We start from the raw sequence: 18,019 nt of genomic DNA on the forward strand, positions 1-18,019 counted from the left end.
CAAGACACATTTAGAAATCTTGTAGCATCCATGCCTCGCCAGGTATGAGCTGTTTTGGCTGCACGTGAAGGATCAACATCATATTACATAAGTGGTCATAATATTTTGGTTCAATGTGTGTGTGTGTGTGTGTGTGTGTGTGTGTGTGTGTGTGTGTGTGTGTGTGTGTGTGTGTGTGTGTGTGTGTGTGTGTGTATTGAAGTTTAGTGGATCAGGAATTTACCAAAAAAAAGGAAAGACTGTGTGCCAAAATAAAAAAAAAAAATAATAATAATAATAAAATAAACAATACGACATTTAAATAAACCAATCTGCAATATCTGAGTGTACAGGGTTCCCAATAAACTAAACACGTGCAGAAGTTCCAGTTTGTCTGATTTCTTCAATCACTTCCAATAGAAACAAACAGAATCAAGAGAAACTGAAATAAACACCACACAATGTATAGAAAATTCAACATGTATACACACTGTGCTGCCACTTTATTAGGTACACCTTCACTGTGCACACAAATGGTTTGTCCCACAACACTGCAAGTAACATGACCACACTTGTGGATATAAATGCAGTAGAACAACCTTTCTAGTATCAGTTAAGCATACAAACCGTAGTAGGAATTGGGAAAAGGAGTGAAATAATTTACTTTGAATGTGGCATGGTAGCAGGTGCAAGACATGCTGGACAAAGCACCTCTGAAACGGCAATTCTCCTGAACTTTTCACACACCACAGTTTCAAGGGTGTATTGAGAATGGTGCAACAAACAGAAAACATCCTCTCAACAGCACTCCTCTGGAAGAAAATCGCTTGTTGTTCAGAGAGGTCAGAAGAGGATGACTAGAATTCTGCAAGCAAACAGACGGGCCACAATGTCACACATCACGTCAGAATACAACCTTGGTGCGCAGAACAAAATATTGAAACGGACCACTAGTCGCACTTTGTCACAAATGAGCTACAACAGCCGTCAGCCACATTGCATACCCTTGTTATCAATGAAAAACAAGAGAGCATGCCTCCTGTGGGCACAGCAACAACACTTGGTATAACGAGTCAAAGTTCCTGGTACATCATGTTGATGGAAAGCTCAGAATTTGGCAAAAACAACGAAAACACAATCCATGGACCCATCGTGTCTGACTACTACTACTGTGCAAGATGGTGGGGGCAGTGTTATATTGTGAGTAATGTTTTCTTGGCACACGTTGGGTGTGTTGATAGCCATAGATTCACATCTGAATGCCACATCGTACCTAAACATCGTTACTGACCAAGTGCATCCGTTTATGTTGACAGTTTATCCTCAGTCAGATGGTAACTTCCAGCAGGATAATGCACCGGCGCACAAAGCCCGAATCACTATGGTGCAGTGGTCCACTCAGTCCACGGATCTCAATCCTATCGAACATCTTTGAGACGAGCTGGAAAGGGCTGTTCACTGCAGGCCTACACCTCCACTGAATCTCGAGGAACTGCATGACACATTCATGTGTGCATGGTACTCCATTCCTGCACAACATTTTCGGCACCTTGTTCAATCCATGCCTAGGAGAATTCAGGCTGTTTTGAAGGCTAAAGGATCAACACACTACTAGGTAGGTGTACCTAATAAAGTGGCAGCACAGTGAATATTCTTCTATTGAGATAACTGTAAAGTTTAATTTATGCTTGTTTACAAGCCAACTTCTTTGGTTAAAACAAGTACTACATTCAAACTCAGCATTAGCAATGCTCCATTCCATGCTCCAGTATCATTATGCATAAGTTGTCAGAGTCAAAAATTATCATGTCATTAGTTTTTACCTAAGTATGCATTATTTCTTCCAGGCAAATATGTTTTGACATAGCTTACTACTGAGTAATAAAATTTCTCCTTTCAAAATTCACAGAATGAATTCTTTAAACTGATTAGTTAAAATGAGAATATCTTTAACATTACAATTAACTTTGGTCAACAAAAAAGTTTTCATTTATATTGGGCGTGTTTTAATTTCTTTATCCCAAAGCAAACAAAGTAGCATCTAATTTACTTCCTTTATTTGCTTATAATCATGCAGAACTAATATTGTGGAAACCACACTACTACACTTAAAATTTATACTTAAAACTCAACAGGTCTTATGAAACTAAGTTGCATTACATTTTAAGTAAGAATATAGATCTTCCTTTTTGTCATTTAAATACCTTGCTGAAAAGCTCATAAACAGTTCATATATTTCAGCTTCTATCTAAAATAGAAGACAACACTACAGCACAGAAATTAATGATGTAATTACAAAATTAAATTCTCTCTCACACACACACACACACACACACACACACACACACACACACACACACACACACACACACACACACACACACACACACACACACACACACACACACACACACTTTATAGTAGTTTATATACAGTGTTTCAATTAAAAGGCACTAGGGGTGTATTAGGTTTAGGTTATTTATCGTCTGGACTTTTTTTGTCACATTTGAACTGAACTTTTTGAATACATTTGGGTAACTAGGAATAGGAGCATGTATGCTTGCATGTATACCAATGCTAGAAGTATAGTAAATAAATTTGATGAATTTGAAGTGTTGGTCAAGACATCAAAGGCAGATATTGTTGGAATAGCAGAGACGTTGTGTCACACAGATATAAGGAATGCTGAACTGGAATTTGGGGAATACAATGTGTACAGAAAGGATAGACAGGATAGAAAGGGAGGAGGTGTTATGCTGTTAATTAAGAAAAACAAAATCAAAAGAAGTGCATCCAGTTGATATAGATGAACAGTGCACTGTTGAGTCAGTTTGGTGTGACATAAACACTGCGAAAGCAAAAATAAGAGTAGGAGTGTGTTATAGGCCTAATGACTCGAATGAGTACAATGAACAATTGTACAGAGAAATAGAGTGGGCTAGTAAATCGGAATGTCTTATAATGGGGGATTTTAACTTCCCAGATATTGACTGGAACTTGTGGGATGGTCACTCACACACTAGTCAGACTTTTGTGGATTTATTGGATGATTGTTTTCTGCAGCAGCATGTTCGAGAGGCAACCAGAGAAAGTAATACTCTTGATCTGGTTAACAGCAGTGATCATTCGTGTATTAAGAATTTGAAGATAAAGGAACCACTAGGTGGCAGTGATCACAGTGCCACCTAGTGGTTCCTTTTGTACTGATGTGGGATTTACTTAAAGATTTAATTACCATCAGGGGTAAAGGAAAGGGTTTTTGCTTCCGTAAAGGTGAGTACAGGGGTTTCAGACAGTTTTTAAATTCTGTACAGTGGGATAAACTGACAATGTTACCAAAAGTAAATTCTAAGTGGGAAGCATTCAAGGAATTAATCGTGGATGCTACAAAAAGTTTCATACCTATTAAGAAATATTGTTCAAGGTTTAGGCCTAAACAGTTATCTAACGAACTAATGAGACTCGTAACAAAGAAGAAAAATGCATGGGATGCATATAAATTATCAAGAGACTCAGAAGCCTATGGCAGGTATAAGCTAGTCTGTAATCAGGTCACAAAGGAGGTTAGGCAGGTGAAGGCAGATTACGAGAAATCCTTGGCAAAAGATGCTAAGAAAAACAGCAAGGATTTCTTTACTTATATAAACTCTAAAAGGAAGGGGATGAATCTGATTGGTCCACTTGACATTGATGGTTTGACTGTTGATGATCCTGCTCAGATAGCAAACAAACTGAATGAGTATTTTGCATCTACATTCACACATGAGGAATTATTAAGGTTTGAAAATGGCAGAAGGTTATCAAATTGTAGAAGTTAAACATAAGAAAAGCACCTGGGATGGATGGAATCTATCCAGTTATATTAAAGGAGGCGGCAAAGCAACTAAGCAAACCCTTAGCCATTATTATGTGAGCATCCTTGGGCTCTGGGGAGGTTCCCACGGACTGGAGATGTGCAAATGTATTCCCACTTCACAAAGGGGAATCGAAGGGTGACACGAATAATTATAGACCAGTTAGTTTAACTTCTGTTCCGGGTAAAATAATGGAGTCACTGGTTAAAGATGCATTGCAGGATCATCTAGATAACACTGCAGCAATAAGTCAGACACAGCATGGGTTTGTTAAGGGAAAGTCTTGTCTGACAAATTTGATAGGATATTATGATGTGGTTACCAAGGAACTGAATGCAAAAAATAATTTTGATATCATATATTTGGATTTCAGGAAAGCTTTTGACACTGTTGCGCATGGAAGACTATTGTACAAATTGGAGCAGAATGGTATTAAGGGTAAGTTGCTACAATGGATAAAAGGGTGGTTGAGTGGGAGAAGACGGAGGGTGGTAATCAATGGGTGCTGCTCTTCGTGGACTAATGTTATTAGTGGAGTCCCACAGGGTTCGGTGTTAGGTCCACTGTTGTTTTGTGTATTTATCAATGATACTGATGAAGGTATATCAGGCTTAATGTCGAAGTTTGCAAATGATACAAAGGTTGGCAGGGTTGTTAATGACAGTAATGGCAGTGTGCTGCTGCAACAGGATCTAGATAATTTGGGCAGATGGGCTAAGAAGTGGCAACTGAAGTTTAACCTTCACAAATGCAAAGTACTGCATATGGGTAGAAGTAACCCCAGAGAAACGTACCAACTGTGTGGTACTACACTTAAGGTGGTATAAAATGAAAGACCTGGGAGTAATTGTGCAGTCAGATATGAAGTTTTCTGAGCAATGCAGACAGGCTGCCAGGGCAGGTCATGGGGTTTTGCCAATGATATATAGGAATTTTGCTAGCAGGGAAAAGGAGGTGATTGTCCCTCTGTATAAGGCAATAAGTCAGGCCACACCTTCAGTACTGCATACAGGTCTGGAGGCCTCATTTTAGGAAGGATGTAGATTTACTTGAGCGTGTACAGAGAAGGGCAACAAGATTGGTGAGGGGAATGAAGGGATCCTCTTAACAAGAGATGCTTAAGTTCTGCAGATTGCAGTGGCTGGAGACTAGGCACCTGCGTGGTGATCTGATTGAGGTGTATAAGGCCTTGAATGGGTTGAGCACGCTGAATTCTGATGGGATCCTTCCACTTGTTCAGATTACGAACCTAAGGGGGCATAAATTCAAATTAAGAAAAGACAGATGTAGAATAGATGTGCGGAAATTTGCCTATAGCTAGCAGGCGGTTAATTGCTGGAACAAACTTCCATCTGTCGTTGTGGAAGTTGACAGGTTGAATAAATTTAAGGAGGAACTGGACAGGCATTTGGAGGGAATGGTGTGATTTTTTTTTGTGGCTGATGCTGCAGAAGCTCATACACTTGTATTCTTGCATCACATGCCACTACTACTACATTGTTAAAATTAAACTAATATTACCATTTAGATTTTATGATTTTCAAATTAAAATTTTGCTTAATGGACTGCTTTTTTCTTGATGGGAAAGTTTAGTTTAGTCTAAAAACGTTGCTACAATTCTGAAACAAAAGTAAGCCAATTTTATTTGAAGAAAAAACAAAAAGGAGTGTTTTTGTGTGATGTTTGCTCATAGTACATACATTTGGCAGGTTGTGCTGAACCCCACATGGTATGACTGTTGTGTTATTATTATTATTTATTTTTTTTTCCCTTCCTCTCCTTCAAATGAAATGATTTTAACTCCTGCATTTAAAATACTATTGTGTATTAACTATTCCATGTTCTAACTAGTGAATAGGCATAATCAATTAATGATAATCAAATGGAGAGAAAGAGAGAGAGTTTAGCTTTTGTTTTTTTAATTTCATAATCAATTATGCCCATCACTAGTTCTAACCTCACAAACCCGAATGATTTCTGCTGCATTTTACAATATTCACCACTACTTAATATACCTGATAAAATTCTACTGCAGCATCTATTGACTCATATCTTTTTATACAGCCTTCAATCAGTTTATTATTGTATCTCTTGACATTCTACAGAAACCTTTTTGATCCATAGGGCTACTAGTGTATATAAAGCCTGGAAGCAAAGAAGCAAAACCTTTGCCATTGGGATTTTTTTTTTTTTTTTTAAGACATGCTGCTACATTTGATACTATACATGTTTCTTTCCTGCTGTTCCCACTTCATATTCACTTCTGGTCCTCTCTTTAAAATTCCAACAATTACTCAGAGGCAATTGGTGCTTTTCACAAACTTGTCCACTGTCAGTCAGTAGATTGTAATGTTCAGAAAATACATATGAAGGAAGGTTTTCCCAAACAACAGAACCAGTAAGCATAAATGCAAGAGGAAAAACTTAGTTATGTGAATTTGGAATTGGACAGCGAATGGACACTGAGTAGTTGAGGCACATGCTTGTTTTGTTTGTTTGGGGATTTATTAGGAGCATCGGCATCTGTGGCCATATTGCACCACAAGGCACATGTCCCAACTGGTTTGGAAGACACAATGGAACTATACATGCCAATTTCATAAGAACGGTATTCAGAAAACAGCTACAGAAAAAGCAAGTGACACACAACAATCACTATGAAGCCAAATTTAAAATATAATATAATGCTCTTTAACAATGTTAATTTAAAACCACTGTTTACCTGCAGCAGAAGGAGAAATAATTCTTGGTAAGCTTGAGAGATATTGCAAGTTAAGGAGGGAAAAAGACAGTTGCCATCTTTTCAATGACCTTGAAATAAGATGTATTATAATCTACTGCTGACAGAATCAAATTACATGTTTATTTAATACAGAAAAAAGAACTGTTTCATTGTAACCTCCTTTCTAAAAGAAAGGAGATTAAAATTAAAACTATAGCAAGTTGTTTTTTCTTTATAATTTGATTTCACTCACATTCAGGTACATAAACTTTTATTTATTTTTTTTGTGTCTTGCATTAGACTATAACTTAGCCTCTATATGAAGATTGTTTAAAGAGTGAGGTTTTGAAGAGTAAACCAAACTTTTAAAAATGGGGGACAAATCAAGTGAATGAGCTGGCCAAGCAACTGGTCACCTTGAGCCAATAACAATGTGCAATAATAAAACTAGAAATGAAGGAATTACTGCATTTAATTTTCTTTACCTTTGAGTCCTGTTCTTAGAATACCAGGTGAAATGTCGTCATAGTTTTTCATTAGATAGATAGTACCATTTTGGAAACACACTGCTAGTACTGGTACTTTTTCTAAAAAATAAATATATACAAATCATTACAAAACCAAAGTAGCATAAATTCAAGTATTCAAATATGATACTGTCATTATTATTCCATATATCACTCACAGCATGTGCTCTTATTTTATTATTATTTTTTTATTAATAAAATCAGGTGGCCACAAAGGAACTGAATGCAAAATTTTATTTTGATATCATATACTTGGATTTTAGGAAAGCTTATGATGCTGTGGCACATGGAAAGAATACTGTACAAATTGGAGCAGTATGGAATTAAGGGCAAGTTACTATAATGGATAAAAGGATGGTTGAGTGGGCGAAGGCAGAGTGCAGTTATCGATGGACACTTCTTTGTGGACTAATGTTATTAGTGGAATCCCCAGGGTTCGGTGTTGGGCCCCATTGTTGTTTTCGGTATTTATCAATGATATTGATGAGGGTATCAGGGTTAATGTCTAAGTTTGCAGATGATGCAAATGTTGGCAGGGTCATTAATGACAGTAATGATAGTACGTACTGCAATAGGATCTGGAAAAGTTGAACAGATGGGCTGAGAGGTGGCAACTGAACATTGACAAATGTAAAGTACCGCATATGGGTAGCAGTAAACCCAGAGTAACATTTCAACTGGGTGGCAATTATGCAAGAGTAGCTCATGGTGTCTTGTCAAAGATATACAGGAATTTTTTTTAGCAGGGATAAGAAGGTGATTATCCCCTTGTATAAGACAATGGTCAGGAAGGCTACAACTTGAGTACTACATACAGGTCTGGAGACCTCCTTTTAAGAAGGATACAGAGCTGTTGGAACAAGTAGAGAGAATGGCAACAAGATTAGTGAATGGAACAAACAGTTGCTGTTATGAAGACAGGCTTCAGTTTTGCAAATTACAGTGTCCGGAGACTAGGCACCTGTGAGGCGATCTGATTGAGATGTATAAGGCCTAGAATGGATTGAGCAGGCTCAATACTGATGGGATTCTTCCTCTTGCTGAGATTACAAACCTGAGGAGGCAGTTTTCGAATAAATGTGCAGAAATTTTCCTTTAGTCAGCAGGTAGTTGATTGCTGGAACAAACTTCCATCTGTTGTGTCATTAAATAAATTCAAGGCAGAACTAGACAAACATGGCCTAAATGGTTATCTAATGAACTATATGCATGGGATGCATATAAATTATCAAGCGACTCAGAAGCCTATTGCAGATATAAGCTAGTCTGTAATCAGGTCACAAAAGAGGTTAGGCAGGCGAAGGCAGATTACGAGAAATCCTTGGCAAAAGATGCTAAGAAAAACAGCAAGGATTTCTTTACTTATATAAACTCTAAAAGGAAGGGGATGAATCTGATTGGTCCACTTGACATCAATGATTCGACTGTTGATGATCCTGCTCAGATAGCAAACAAACTGAATGACTATTTTGCATCTACATTCACACATGAGGAATTATTAAGGTTTGAAAATGGCAGAAGGTTATCAAATTGTAGCAGGATACTTAATGATTTTGTAATAACTGAGAGCAAAGTGGAGGAGAAATTGTTGAAGTTAAACAAAAGAAAGGCACCTGGGGTGGATGGGATCTATCCAGTTATATCAGAGACGGCAGAGCTACTAAGCAAACCCTTAGCCATAATTATGAGAGCATCATTGGACTCAGGGGTGGTTTCCAACGACTGGAGATGTGCAAATGTATTCCCAATTCACAAGGGTGACACAAGTAATTATAGACCAGTTAGTTTAACTTCTGTTCCGGGTAAAATAATGGAGTCACTGGTTAGAGATGCATTGCAGTATCATCTAAACAAGACTGCAGCAATAAATCAGACACAGCATGGGTTTGTTAAGGGAAAGTCTTGTCTGACAAATTTGATAGGATATTATGATGTGGTTACAAAGGAACTGGATGCAAAAAATAATTTTGATATCACATATTTGGATTTCAGGAAAGCTTTTGACACTGTTGCGCATGGAAGACTATTGTACAAATTGGAGCAGAATGGTATTAAGGGTAAGTTGCTACAACGGATAAAAGGATGGTTAAGTAGGAGAAGACAGAGGGTGGTAATGAATGGGTGCTGCTCTTCATGGACTAATGTTATTAGTGGAGTCCCACAGGGTTCGGTGTTGGGTCCACTGTTGTTTTGTATATTTATCAATGATACTGATGAAGGTATATCAGGCTTAATGTCGAAGTTTGCAGATGATACAAAGGTTGGCAGGGTTGTTAATGACAGTAATGGCAGTGTGCTACTGCAACAAGATCTAGATAATTTGGGCAGATGGTCTAAGAAGTGACAACTGAAGTTTAACCTTGACAAATGCAAAGTACTGCATATGGGTAGAAGTAACCCCAGAGAAACATACCAACTGTGTGATACTACACTTAAGGTGGTAGAAAATGAAAAAGACCTGGGAGTAATGTGTAGTCAGATATGAAGTTTTCTGAGCAATGCAGACAGGCTGCCAGGGCAGGTCATGGGGTTTTGTCAATGATATATAGGAATTTTGCTAGCAGGGAAAAGGAGGTGATTGTCCCTCTGTATAAGGCAATAGTCAGACTACGCCTTGAGTACTGCGTACAGGTCTGGAGGCCTCATTTTAGGAAGGATGTAGATTTACTTGAGCGTGTACAGAGAAGTTCAACAAGATTGGTGAGGGAAATGAAAGAATTCTCTTACCAAGAGAGGCTTAAGTTCTGCAAATTGCAGTGGCTGGAGACTAGGCACCTGCACAGTGATCTGATTGAGGTGTATAAGGCCTTGAATGGGTTGATCACGCTGAATTCTGATGGGATCCTTCCACTTGTTCAGATTACAAACCTAAGGGGGCATAAATTCAAATTAAGAAAAGACAGATGTAGAATAGATGTGTTTTTTTTGGCTAATGCTGCATAAGTTCATACACTTGCTTTCTTGTATTACATGCCACTACTAACATTAAACAATGGATGGGTGAAATGGGTATTTTTTTGGTTGATGCTGTATAAGCTTGCTTTCTTGCATCATATGCCTCTACTAATGCTAAAGGTGCGAACAATGCCTACTCAGGTCTCTCGAAATCAGTTCGTTATATTGAAATTTCCTTCTTTATACAGAAACTATTTTCAATGTAATGACCAAGGGGAAAGCAAAAAAGTTCCCTACATCGAAAAACTCATTATATGGAAGTTCATTAGAGAGAGGTCCGACTGTAATCATCATAAATTGGTGATATCTGTAATATCACCAAAATAGTCAAGTTTGCAGAAGAAGCCTGACTATGAGAAATTGCTGGCTAAATGCACCTTCACGATCGTGGGACTGTTAGTAATCCTGGGTATAACTTCCATGCACAAGCACACGGTGTGTGCTTGTGCATGGAAGTTATACCCAGGTTCACACCTAGGTGTGAACCAAGGTAAGCAGGGGTTGAGGTGTGGCACCCACACCACATGGAGGAATGTTGCCCCTCTGTGTTACCAGGCAGTACTAGGTGGTAGATGACTTTCATCAACCAGTGCAATACCACCAATTTGCTTATTGGAGGCTTGAAGTGAAGGAACCTATGTTTAGTCTCCAGAGCAAAGTTCCGGTCAATCTTTCCCCATCTCTTCCATCATGCAGTATGATTGATGAGTTTTGAGGTTACGATGAACATCGTGGCGAGATCCAATCTTCCTTACATTGAGAATACAGCTCTAAAAGAGTGTTCACAGGGCAGCCACTAGTTAGTAGTAGTAGTGGCATGTGATGCAAGAAAGCAAGTGTATGAGATTATGCAGCATCAGCTAAAAAAAAAAAAAATTTCACACAACCATTCCCTTTAAATGTTTGTCCAGTTCCTCCTTAGAGTTATTTAACCTATCAACTTCCACAGTGACAGATGAAAGTTCGTTCCAGCAATTAACGACCTGCTGGCTAAAGGCAAATTTTCGCACATTTATTCTACATCTGTCATTCCTTAATCTGAATTTATGCCCCCTTAGGTTTGTAATCTGAACAAGCGGAAGAATCCCATCAGAATTCAACATGCTCAACCCATCCAAGGCCTTATACACTTCAATTAGATCATTGCACAGGTGCCTAGTCTCCAGCCACTGCAATTTTCAGAACTTAAGCCTCTCTTGGTAAGAGTACACCAGACCAAACCAATTGGTAACTCTCTAGGAGGCTTCCAGATCAGCTAGTGTATAATCTTGCTACCTCTACTCTGCCAGATAATGACTGGAGTGAGTAGTGTGTATGCGGGGAGCATTGTCAAGGCCACATTATGTCAAGGATCTGGGTATATTCTTACCATGTGTACGCCATATCCAAAAATTTCATTACTTCATACAGCATGGCCCCCCACACTTTTTCTTACTATTGAATACACCACGAATTGTCAAACTAATAGAGTAAGCTTATCTGCAAAAAGATCTAAACCTCCCAAACACTTCCTAATTCATTTCACAAATATCATCATCATCAGCCATTTTCAATCCACTGCAGGATGAAGGCCTCTCCAGCAACTTTCCATTTCCTTCTGTTTTGAGCACTGGCCATCCATTTACTACCCACAAACTCATGAATTTCATCTATCCATCTCCGCCTTTGTCTTCCAGGATTTCTTCTAGCTCCTCTTGGGTACCATTCTGTTATTTTCTTAGTCCATCTGTCATCATGTCTTCGAGCTATGTGTACTGCCCAAGACCATTTTAGTTCTTTAATTTTGATAAGAATGTCCTTTACTTGAGTTTGCTGCCTAATCCATGTGTTTCTTTTCTTATCTAACAGTCTGATTCCCAATATAATTCGTTCCATTCTTCGCTGTGTAGTTCTCAGCTTCTCTTCCATTCTTTTGGTGAGTGCCCTAGTTTCACTTCCATAAGTCATGGTGGGGAGTATACATTGATTCATTATTTTACGTTTCAGAACAACTGGGATATTGCTCTTCAGTATGTGACTATATTTCCTGAATGCTATCCATCCAAAATTTATTCTTGACTTCCAGCCATTTATCATTATTACAGCTAATAACTTGTCCCAGATAAGTATATGACTCCACCTTTTCAATTACTGCTCCTTCAATCATTATGTCCCTTTTTGTGGCATACTTGTTCATCATTACTTTTGTTTTAGCCACATTCATCTTTTAGTCAAAAATGCTTACTACCTGTGCATAACTGATTAAAATTTTCCTCTAATTCTTTGGGATCGTGGCTTATGACCACAATGTCATCTGCAAATTGTAAATGGTTTAGGTACTCTCCGTTCACATTGACTCCTTTCTACGACCAGTCTAATCTTCTGAAAGCTTTCTCAAGGGCAGCAGTAAACAGCTTCGGAGATATTGTGTCTCCTTGTCGAAATCCTTTCTCGATTTTAAATTTCCTACTGTCTTTTTCTAGTCTAATAAAGGAGGTAGCACTCTCATATATTTTCTTTAAAATCATAATATGTGTGCTATCTATGCCTTGTCTTTCTAGTGCCCGAAACATTGCCTTGTGCTGTATGGAGTCAAGTGCCTTTTCATAATCCACAAATGCCAGGCATAATGGTGTTTTATATTCATTTGCTTTCTCCATTAGCTGTGATATTACGTGAAGGTGATCCATAGTTGAGAATCCTGTCCTAAAGCCAGCTTGCTCTTTCGGTTGATTCTAATCAAGTATTCTTTCTAATCTGTTAGTAATGACCCTTGTGAACAACTTGTAGATGTGGGATAACAAGCTAATTGGTCTTTAATTTCCAATTTCTGATTTATCTCCTTTCTTATGCAGCAAAACTATGATTGCATTATTCCACTGCTTAGGCATCACACCTTTTCGAATGCACTTTGTGAAAAGCCTTGCCAGTTTTTGTGTTATGTCTCTTCCTCCCAATTTTAACAACACTACAGTAACTTCATCTTCCCCTGGGGCTTTCTGATTCTTCATTTTCTTCAATACATGTTCTACCTCATCAGGAAGAATATCGGGTATGTCGTATCTGTTGCTACTTTGCAATCCATCTTCCTCACTGCTGGCATCATTCCCTCGCTCCTTGTATAATTCCCTATAGTAGTATTCTGCTATTTGAATTATGGCCTCTCTGCTGTTTATAAGTACACCATCGCTATTCTTCAGTTTCAATATTATTTGTCTTTCTGTATTACTGCTCATGGCTGCTGATTTAAATCCTTTGTTTTCCCTTAATGCTCTTCTACTTTTCTTGTGTTAAATCTTCTTATGTCCTCTCTGAGTCTCTTTCTAATGGCTTTGCATAACTCAGTATACTCAATTTTCTCCCTGTCAGTGTTTTTCTTACTCTTCATTTGTCATCTTCGGTTCATCATGACAAGTGTTTCTTGACTAATTTTTTCCTTCTTTGGATTTCTTTTTCCCTATAGGTTTCTTGGGCTTTATCACTTTCAGAAAGTTGTAATATTCCTCGTCGATATCTTGGTCCTGAGCAGTCTGCAGAAGCTCAAACTTGTTCTTAAGTTCCAGTACATACTGCTTTTTCTCCTCTTCTGTTATCTCAAAGACCTTTGTATTATATACTCGAGTCAGTTTTTTCCTTTCCTTTCCTACATCTACATCAAGTGCACATCTTACTATTCTGTGATCACTTCCAACATTTACCTTGCTCAGGACGATAACATCATTCACGATATATCTTCTGTTAGTGAGGATGAAGTCGATTTCATTAGTTGTTATTCCATTTGGACTCTTCCATGTCCACTTTCTGTTCACCCTTTTCTTGAGAAAAAGTGTTCATTACTGACAGTCCTTGAGATTCTGCAAATTCCACAAGTCTTTCAATTCTTTCATTTCTTTCACCAATTCCAAAATTTTCTATAGTTCCCCTTTCTGTGCTGTTTTGTCTTTTTCCAACCTTAGCATTGAAGTCCCCCATAATAACAGTGTAGTGGGTTTTCTGCTCGTCTAGAAGACTCAATTTCAGTGTACATTTCTTCAACCACTGCATCATCATTGCTCGATGTTGGTGCATAAATCATTATAGCCTTTAGGTTGTATCTCTTAGAAATCTTGAGTCAGTTTTCCATTAGTCTTGACACCCTTGGTTATGTGCTTTTGAATTCCAAAATGTTGTTTTTAAAATCTTTATGAACCAGAAACCCAACTCCACCTTCACTCCTTTCACTGTTTCCATTGGTGTACAGCAGATTTCCACTTGATAAACTTATAAGTGATTCATTTCTTCTTCTTGTTTCAGCCAAACCGATGATATTCCAATTCACATTTTCTAATTCCTTTTCCAGCTCCAATAATATCCTGTCTTCACCGATGAGTGATCTTACGTTATAAAGGCCAAGTTCAGTTTCCGTACATGGCAGCCTGGTCGAACCCAGAGATCCTTAGCACCCTCTGCTTCCACTGTGATCCTCTCGATGCCGTAAGAGGGGGAGTGAAAGCTGCTGGGGACTTAAGGCCATTAATTTTGTCGTGCTGTCATATGCTGGAGGGTTTGGTCTTTTCCTCTTCACGCTGACCAGTCGTCTTGAAGAGAACCACTCTACATGTTCGTTGCCACATAAGTCATGTAACAGGGCTTATCATCGAGAAGGTGTGCATGAGTGGATTTTAGGGAGGCAGGCGAACCGGACTTCTCCTAAATCTTCTGTAATAGAGAGATATTGGATCCATAAGTTTTTAGGCTGAGTGTCTGATAACACACAGGATACCTGTTCCCCTCTAAGCCTCCCACGTATTCACAAATATATGTGGTCTCAATTCTAATCTGAATGATGTCCATTTCCACTTGCAGTGTGCCAAACCCCACGTACTTTTTCTGACAATCTCAGTTATCGGTTGATTCAACTACTGCTCATCTCAGTTTCCCAAATTATTCGCTGTATGATTCCTTTCGCCTCAAAGGTGGTACTTGTGCATACGTCCATTCCAATATTCCCTGTCAGAGACGTCGTAATTTGGAATCTCCTCTTTTCGATCTTATCTGGCTTAAAATCTCTCTACCTCATTGTGTCAAATTCATCTGTTGTCTCTACCATTCTCCCAACTCCACTAATCACTTGGAGCTCTTTGACTTCTTCTCTTTGCAAATTGACTTCCTCTCTTTGCAACTTTTCTAACAGTGAGGTAATTTTCCTTGGTGATTTATTGTTCACAACTCCAGCTGGCTCCCGTTTTTTCTAGTCACACCGACCCAGCTGGTTGAGATGCTGATGCTTTTGCAATTACTAATGACCTTGCACAGATTGTTCCTTTACCTACAAGAACACCGGACAATCTTAACTATACAAACAACGTGCTTGATCTTTTTCTCACAAACAACCCTTCTAAGTAAACGGTCAAAGTGAGAGGTCCTTTAGGCACCTCAGATCACAACTTGGTAATTGTCTCTTCTCCAATGGAGCCTTTATCTCATGGCTATTCCCAACCTTGTATTGTTTGGCATTACAAGAATGCAAAATGGGATGACCTGCGAGATTTTTCTTCTTTTCCTTTGTCGGATTACTGTTTCAAAACTTCTGATGTCAACGTTTGCTCAGATCGAGTCAGTGAAATCATTCTTGCAGGAATGGAATCCTTTATCCCACACTCCACTTTAAAATCTCATCCTTTATCTAAACCTTGGTTTTCCAATAAATGTTCTAAGGCTGTTCAACGTTGCATATCGTAATTGCCTTGTTTCTAATTCTTCACTTTCACTTTCTGCCTACACCAAAGCTCGCAACAATTGTAAAGCAGTTATTAATCAGTCCAAACTAGAGTTTGAACAGGATAAGTGTTGAAAACTTACTTCTTGCCCTAATGGTAGCCGAGCATCCAAACCAGATGGTTCTGTTGTCACTTCAGCCAAGGATAAAGCTGACCTGCTAGCATCCCATTTTCTTTCCAACTCATGTATTAACGATCTTGGTAAAACACCTCCCACCATTCCCAACATACTCCATTCAAAATCTGCTGTGGTCTTCCGTCAAAGGCATGTAAGAAGGATTTTGAAGAATCTTGAGGCTTAGAAAAAACTCCAGATCCCGATGGTATTTCTTCACTTGTACTCAAAACCTGTGCCCCTGAACTTACTCCTGTTCTTTGCCGCCTTTTTTCACTTTCTTATACCAAAGGTGTTTTTCCTTCTGTTTGGAAATTTGCTCATATCCAGCCAGTTCCTAAAAAAGGGTGACAAATCCCTCCCATCCAATTATCGTCCCATTGCAATTACTTCTACTCTTTCTAAAGTAATGGAGAAATCAATTAACCACCAAATCTTAAACTGCCTAGAAACCTTCCGCCTGATCAACGATCGCCCGTATGGATTCCGTCAGAGTCGATCCACCGGTGATGTTCTGGCTTATGTTACCCATTTATGGACTAATTCAATGGAAAAGTTCAGTGAAACACAAGCAGCTGCTTTTGATATCTCAAAGGCTTTCAATCGTGTTTGGCATAAAGGTCTTCTAAACAAACTTCCGTCTTATGGTTTGCCAACGGTTTTTTGTAATTGGTTATCCAATTTTCTCTCTAATTGCTCACTGAGGGTGATGGTACATGGCTCTCTGTCTTCTAACTTCTCCACTAATGCCGGTGTCCACCAAGGTTCAGTTCTTTTCCCACTCTTTTCCTCATGTATATTAATGACCTTCTTCCACTGACTGGAAATCCCATCCATAGTTTTGCCGATGATAGCAGATTGCATTCCACCTTCCATTTTGTGAAATCTTGCCCTGCTCAATCAGCTTCAACTTCTCGAAAATCTTCTACCAATTCCTTAAATGCCGATCTCAGGGTAATTCTCCAGTGGGGCAAAGACAACTTAGTTGATTTCAATCCTTCTAAAACTCACTTTTATCTCGCAAAAAGGATTCTTCTGTTCCTATGCTTATCTTTGGTGACACTCCAATTTCTAGGCAAAATGATATATCTCTTTTGAGGATTACCCTGACTTCTATTCTCTCTTGGCACAAGCACATTACAAATATTGCTTCCTCTGCATCTAAAAAACTTGGTTTTCTCTTTCGCGTTACTTTTCTACTAAACAGCTGTTCACTCTGTACAAATCGCAAATCAGCCCTACCATGGAATATTGTTACCACATCTGGGGTGATGCCCCCAAAACCTCTCTCAGGCTTCTTGATTCTGTTCAGAAGAGAGCAGTTAGGTTAATTAATGATTTGTCTCTAACAAAGTGTCTCCACTCGCTGTCTCATAGACATACTGTTTCTGCTGCATGACTTTTCTACGGATATTTCCATGGGCACTGTTCTTCTGAATTGGCTTCTATAATTCCCGCTCTCTCTTTCAAAACAGTCCGAACACCTGTTGCCACCAGCCAACATCCACTTACTGTCCAACTTCAAACTCACAAAACCAACTTTTCATGTTCCTCGTTTATTCATTTAACTGCCATTTTCTGGAACAACCTTCCTTCATACACATTTCCTGAAAATTAGAGTCTACAGAAGTTCAAGTCTGATGTCAACAAATATCTTCTTTCGTCTTCTCAACCTCCAGCCCAAGCACGATACTAAGTACTTTAGGTTCTAATACCTCTTGTGTTTGGGGTTTACATAAAAAAAAAAAAAAAAAAAAAGAACAAAGGGGGGTGTTTTATACATATATAAATACACTACCTTTACAGATGAAAGTCCCTTTATGGTAAGGAGAAGAAACTGTGCTATTGAACCTGAGTACTGCAAAATAAAATCGATGATACTGAAATTACAGAGGATTATGAGATAATTGCCAGAAAAAACATTTGAGCCTGAAGGAAAATAAGTGCCCTCGGGTAGCTTGAATATACCTAGCTATTTTAAAGGAAGTGGAAAAGAAATGCATTAAGATTAATTATGAAGGTTTTATTAGTTCAGGGGTGATTCCTGTGGACTGGAAAAACAGTGTATCTTGAAACTATAAAGAAGGTTCAAAGAGTGAGGAGTAAACTACAGACTGGTGAGTTTGACT

At 38.6% G+C, this 18,019-nt stretch overlaps 1 protein-coding gene across 1 annotated transcript in view; it reads right to left on the reverse strand.

The window, feature by feature from the left end:
* Positions 1–18,019, reverse strand: part of LOC150081534 (tubby-related protein 4-like) — a 223,528-nt gene that overhangs the window by 135,042 nt on the left and 70,467 nt on the right. Inside the window, exons 4-5 of the mRNA XM_090380059.1 lie at positions 16,178–16,191; positions 7,041–7,130 (exon numbers count right to left, since the gene is read on the reverse strand). Coding sequence (XP_090236185.1) covers positions 7,041–7,130; positions 16,178–16,191 — 104 coding nt within the window. The remainder of the gene's footprint in view (positions 1–7,040; positions 7,131–16,177; positions 16,192–18,019) is intronic.

The sequence above is a fragment of the Mastigoproctus giganteus genome, chromosome 8 (genome assembly GCF_048544385.1).
Source record: "Mastigoproctus giganteus isolate SK-2022 chromosome 8, ASM4854438v1, whole genome shotgun sequence".
In the NCBI taxonomy this organism is placed as follows: Eukaryota; Metazoa; Arthropoda; class Arachnida; order Uropygi; family Thelyphonidae; genus Mastigoproctus; species Mastigoproctus giganteus.